Raw genomic sequence first — 6,700 nt, 5'->3', positions numbered from 1 at the left:
CAGCCAAGGCACCGCATTCGATGGTGCTCGATGCTTTCCACGACTGACGTACCCACCGCACAACAAAATACACGTTCTCTATTTGCCTTGTCACGAACATACAACACTACAGTCCTTAGTGCAGTCTGGTACACGCGCTACAAGTGATGCAAACGCGGTTCGAGCCTTTTTGGATTCGTGTACTGACCCCCATTTCCGTCAGATTTAATGCAACAACCGATGTATTTTGCGTACGAAAAAAGCCCCATATAAATCGTGGCTCAAGACGACCTGAAATTAAAGCAGACAGAACAGTTCTTCAGAAAATATCCCCAGATTATCTCAAGTGAACTGTTAGTTCCCTCATTGGGACCCCTGCGAATGGACCACCTCATCATATGGCTTCTACTGCATCATCATCATCATCATCATCGACAGCATGACATCAGTGTTCAACACAGATGCTTCACTGCTGTACAACCATGATTTATTTGAAAGCATTATTGTAAGGAAATGAGTAAAGGTAGACGGGGAAGGGACNTAAAGGTGGCTGGGGGAGGGACTTAGTGCTAGCATACTACAAGCATTCCGAGGTGCCTATACCTCCAGACACTCACTCAGGCGATCTGGATAGAAACCGACAACAAGAACGCCACTCACTTCTACTTGAGAAGGTTAGACATAGCTGTCTGGACCGGTGCTGCCACCAAAAGAGTTCGGAAGGTCCTGGAGGATATGTTCCTGATGATTGCCAGAGTGGTCGTTTGGACTTCTCCCCCCCCCCGTTCAGTTCTTGTCCACTAAGCAGATCGATAATATGCACTCATCAACCTGACGGCGTCGACCAAAGAACACGAGCCTACTTTTCCCAAAAACAAGTAGGTGGAATCGATCTGATTTTCCGGTAAACCACACAAATCTCACCAACTCTGGATGAAAACTTCTGCCGACTGAGCTGTTCGTTCACTGACATCACTGACATCAAAACCAAACATCACTATTTCCAAATTTTACCTACATTGTTTCATCCGAATATATTTTCAGTCTGCGAACTGAACTGTTCTCACATGCGTAGCACGACTGACGTCAGGGTGATGTTGCGTAAAGTGAATAAATGGTTTGAAAATATCGATTTTTGTTGGTTGTTTTGATTGTTCCTCGTCAAGACGCTTTTTTAACGGCTATCAAACCATCCGGGTGATCAGGTAGGTTGTGGAGACCTGCCGGTGAGTCCGAAAGCTTCAGCAACCCACAGTTGCTTAAGAACAAGGGTTGGAAGTCATTTCACTACTCTCAGATTGAATAAAATAACTAAATTTCATGTGAAGTCTGAGTACAGCTCACCTTCGAATAGATGTTGTTTATGTAAGGATTTCGAATCTCGACAAACACACTCATGTGCATACCAGTTTGAGTTTTCAAGGGAGATTGAACTTAGTTCCAGTAGAACCGCTACCTCATGATGTTTTTATTCAAACGAATGTGCTGCACGGAAACTCGGAACTGTATCTACATGATGAGCCATTAGGAGGGCAAAACCGATCATGGGTTGTCTAAGATTTATGAGTAGTGTGGTAAGTCTATACAACTTCAAATTTGCTGGCAGCAATTCATCCGCTGAAACACACTTGCCTACTCAGAAAGAGACCGCCTCAAGTGACTGAGTCCTTGTGAAACCTGATGAAATACTTGCGGTTTGTTCTACGCTTGGTGTTCCACCAGCCCGGCTATCACATCTACACTGCTCTCGATCACTGTTTGAAAAATCCGGCCACCCAAGGATATCGATCATACTCGAGGTTTCTTCACGTAAGTGACGGCAATCTATGCTGAACTATTGCTTCATCCATGCTGGGAATCACCAGCGGTGTGCATTTTATAAATCTTTGGAGGGGGTCGGACAAACTAGCAGTCAAATGCCGTACAGTTAGATCACTGGCGACCGGTTGCAGCATAAGTGACATGTATTTGGACAGATTATGGCGTCACTCACTCATGCAGTTCCTACCACCGGCCCGTGTGTTGACATTCTCCTAGAGTAGTGACTTCTCAGGTGGAATGCAATCATCGCATGATCACGTGATGTGAATTTCGTGAATGAAGCACAGGTGACGCTGTATCCTGTGTGCATACTATTTACTCGCATTGCTGATCGGTCTCCCGCGGCAGACTGGCTAAGTCGCCATCTTCTGGCCGGATGGTTGCGAGTTCGATTCCTGGAAATTCCTGAGGTTCGTACAAGCGACGATTCCCAAGGAGAATTAAACAGCCAGGCGGTTTTCCTGGGTTTCTTACTTCACCTTCAGGATGAAACTTCGATTGGCATTTTGAAACCTCCTCATACTCTTCCGGATACATAGAAGTTAAGTGCCGGAAGGGCCCTACAACTGAACAGTTGTATCCGATAGATTGACCTTGGTGCTTAGAACAAGTGTAATGTGCGGTACAGGTAGCCAAGAGGCCTAGAGATACTGCTCAGCTGTTCTACACTTAATCGGATCTGTGGGATGAATCGAGCGTGCTTCATGTAGTGTGAAGAAGGTAGTCTTTCGGTTACGAGTGGATAATCAGCTATGTGTTTGATCTGCACTTAGACAGGATATAGCGTCACTCATTTTCCAATCACGGAAGTCACTTCACATGTTCACATGTTGACTGGCTCCCCTTGAGTGATGATTTCTCATTTGGAAGATTCACGCGTTGTGTGAATTGGTTTTCCTTCTGGGAGCCAATCAGTGTGTGATCACGTGAGTGAATCACGTGGATGGATGTGTGGTATTGGTGCTGCCTGAGCGCGAACTGATCACACAGCTGAGCGGCTGTTCGTGATTGGAAGGTTCAAACTCTAAATACCAGTCAGGAAGTCGTGGGTTTGAATCCGTCCGGAGATCGATGAGGTTCGCCGCATCGTTAATTCCAAGATGGGCTCTTCGGTATGGACTGAGTTCAATTCGATGGGGAAAGCTAGACCGAAACTTCCAAATGTCATATTGCCATAAGCATTCTTTTCTTGATGGAAGGCAACCTGAGCAGGCGAGCTCTCTATACACTACCCTGAACTGCGTGTCATCTGAAAAAGGAGCTTCTATAATCCTATTCAATGTCCAGTTTTCGGACCTCATAGGGTTCGCGGTGTTTGCCCGTGAGAAGACGATTGGATCAAAGAATGCTGGGGCTGCCGCCGAAGGTGCAACTTGTGATGACCCGTGACACAACACAGGTGTGGTTCTCCAATCGAAATAAAGAAAGGCTTAATCCAATCACGTGATTTCTGAATGACCAAAAACAGATCAGACACTCAAATTGAGTCTGTTCTCAAGTGTCCTAGATGAGCTTTACCTGTGCTTCTCCTATAAGAACTATGACTTCCGTGACGGATGCTTGAACTCCAGACCACTGGCACGTGACTTCTCGCACCAAGTCCAACTGACCGATGTCAGACAAGCCTAGGATTTCTTGAACTTATCCCATAACGAGGTCTACAATGGTTTGGTACATTCTCCTCAAGTCCGATGTTGGTTCACGAATCTATCGCTCAGCTGAAGTTTGGAACCAGTGGAAGGGAGCGTAATCAGAGCAGATTTTGGTCACCCAGGTTATCGTACTCTCTGAAGTGTTCATATGTTAGCTGATAGGAGTTTCTGTGATGTTCTTGCAATGCGTCGTTGTGCATAAGAAGTAATCATTAAAGTGGAGCACCTTTCGGTACCCACCAAAAGGAAGCACGAGGGCTGCGATACTGCCAGGTAGCGCGAGCCTAGACGGAGGAAGTCGAGAGGTAAAGGACGGGTTCGAACCGCGGATTTTCCGATCAAGAAATTCGTGCTCTAACTAAGCCATATCGCCCCCGTCGTTGCGATCCAGGTGACCTGTTCCTCCGCCGTATATTGATGTTTACCACCCGATATTCGCTTTCAGTGGAATCAAAGAATTCATCGTCATTCACTCTACCTCATCCACATATGCAAATGATTTGATACGCGTGTTTTTACCGGTGGAACCAGACATGGCCGACCAAATCACAAGCGGTGTGCTCTTCTTTCGAAACCAATAAATCACAGGAAGCAATTGACGATTAACGTATAAGCACATCACTCTCGCTCGCCACGTTTTGATTCAATGATAGTAGTGAGTTGAAAAGGAAGCCAAATAGCCTTGAGTTACACAGACACAACGTAAAAAGCAGGTCGAGCGCCTGCAGTGTAGTTTGTGTACAATAATACAACAAATGCACATAGTTGGTTGTTCGCCTTCCTGCCTGACTGTGTCGGCGAGGTCAATAGTGTCAGTTCAGGACACAAACAAGACTGAGGTCATCTAGAGGCAGGACGTAGACAAGGTGGGGGGGTCACGCGCGACAGACATGTATGTAGCTGTGTGCAGGCCACCAGAAGTAGTCACCCTGACAGCTGATCCAAGACCAACCGGGTCGTATGTTATTCTGACTATCCGCTATCAACTACTTATGCAGTGAACTGCCAGGACAAGACTGACCAAATCCACTTTGTACTTGAAAATGTACAGGAAACTTTCCGTCATAGTAAAATCCTCAGGTCCAACAAACACCTATCAAGGTGAGGGGCGAAACGAGTTTAGAAACATCTATATGAGTACTTGTTGTTGGTCAATTTCATGACAGGTTCCGGTACGTGCGCTAACTCAGGTAAACCAAATGGATTCATCGCTGTATTCATTTGAACAGTCATGTTCTTGTCCTGACATGATTATTTTGTTGACCTTAAGCGGGACTTCCCGGGTTCCGTCCATCGTGTCGTGGGACAACATGAGGAGGGTTCCGACAATCCAGCAACGTTCCACACTGAATACCTAATTTCTCTGCGTCTAGATAAGGGCAGTAACTGCGTGGCGCGTTCAATTTGAAGTGGAGCACTTGGTGGTCAAATGATAGCATGATAACATCTTCGTGATGAATCCAGATCAGGATGAAACTCACAGTGAGTTAGTTCTCTTCTGATTTCCATTTAGACGGTCTCGAAATTGTCGCGTATTAATGCAAGGTGTACGCACCGTCGTTTTCTATGGACACAGTGGGAGCACTTGCGGTTAGCTGCGTTCTACTTCTCTCTGCTTATGGTCGTTTCAGGTGTAGGTTGACAAGACGTTTTTCTTTAGCACTGTCTTCGTATGTAAATTAACTTAGGGACAGTTATGAATAACGACTGTTGGTGGACGAAAGTGTGACCTATTACCTCAAGGCTCACACGACCGCTGTTTGACCTGAAACTGACGTTCGTTATTCAGGTTGGAGCGTCTTGCATTACCAGGTAAGATTTCCAATCATCAAGAGCAGAATATCTTCGTCCTGCTTTGTACTCACTTTCATGATCTTGGCTGACTTTAATCTGTCTATGTACACAGGTTGTCTTGCAACACTTCCGTGATCGCGCAGATTTGATCACACCTAATTCAGGCAAACAAAAAACTTGGGTAGGTAAATATACACCTCGTGATGTTTGGGTACCTGGTGAACGATGGTGGCTGAACAAAGGTCGATATCTTCATCGCACATACCTGGAGCAGTCCATCAGATAAAATTTGCACGCATGAAAATGTTATATTCCAATAATGACTCTTGGTATTCCTACGTATCAGAAGCGGGGGTGGTGGAAATACCGCCCGGTGATCTAACAACCTATTCAGGAGCGATCGATGAGCCAAACGTCGACGCTCAGCTTAACCGAACGATCCTATACAGCAAGTTTGTTCTGTAGGCCAAACCCCAGTACTGATGATAGTCTGAGTTTCTCGAATACATATCACTGTTTGTTCGAAAAGTTTTGAGAACTCTTCATTTGAGGCTTCCGTTCATACTAAGAAGCCGAGAAGCACTGTACAGCTGTTTCAGCAGCAGTGAGCATCTCACGAAACTCGACGGTGTCTCGAACCTCCCGATTGGTAGCTGATAGGCCGTGTGAGTAACTCGCACTTAGATAGGGAATCGCGCCATCCATCCTTCAATCACGGAATTCGCATTACGGGGAAAAGAGTGAAACCAAACAAATGTTCACTAATTTTAACAGCTAATAGCCAAACTTTCCTAGCTGTCGCGATGTCATCAAGAACTTCTATGACCACACTCACTTCTCGGAACCTGCTGGCAAATGTTCCACTACCTGAGTGGAGGTGTAATTCTCGGGTGGACATTTTGGAACCCTAATCCAAGCCCGGAATTACACAGTGGCTTTCATTTGACCGATAACTACAACAAATATCCAAGGTCACATGCTTCCACCCGAAACGAGGCCACATGAGCGGTGAGCTTCGACAGGATGGCTGTAATGATTAGGAATACAACCGGTAAATTAGTTAGACCAGTTAGGTAAGCCGGTCATTTAGTAGCGCATTATCATCCTCGACAGCATGACATCAGTGTTCCACACCGTACAACCGTGATTTGTTTGGAAGCCTAATTGTAAAGAAAAGAGTGAAGGTGGAGGGGGAAGGGGACATAGTGCTAACCTACCACAATCATTCCGAGGTGCCTACACCTCCAAACATTCACTCAGGCAATCTGGATAGGAACTAACAACAAGAACGCCACTAACATCGATTGGCAGCCATATCCTGTAGTGTCTCCAAACAGGCACAGTGAGGATCACACAGGCTATTTGAACACCAGGGTTTTGGAGACCCTCCAGCGTTCGTCTCATTATTTCATCGATCACAAAGTTAAAAAGGAATGGAGAGAGTGGGCATCCCT

At 45.8% G+C, this 6,700-nt stretch overlaps 1 protein-coding gene across 1 annotated transcript; it reads left to right on the top strand.

Moving 5' to 3' along the window:
- Nucleotides 1–418: 418 nt before the first annotated feature.
- Nucleotides 419–6,526, top strand: T265_04466 (hypothetical protein; the record flags this gene model as incomplete). Its single annotated transcript, XM_009169215.1, has 3 exons — nt 419–484; nt 564–716; nt 6,371–6,526. The coding sequence occupies 3 exons, from the start codon at nt 419–421 to the stop codon at nt 6,524–6,526; spliced, it is 375 nt and encodes a 124-aa protein (XP_009167479.1).
- Between the last annotated feature and the right edge of the window lie 174 nt (nt 6,527–6,700).

The sequence above is a fragment of the Opisthorchis viverrini genome, assembly GCF_000715545.1.
Source record: "Opisthorchis viverrini unplaced genomic scaffold opera_v5_76, whole genome shotgun sequence".
Lineage (NCBI taxonomy): Eukaryota > Metazoa > Platyhelminthes > Trematoda > Opisthorchiida > Opisthorchiidae > Opisthorchis > Opisthorchis viverrini.
Note: the sequence above shows the minus strand (reverse complement) of the source record. Positions and strands in the feature narration are given on the sequence as shown.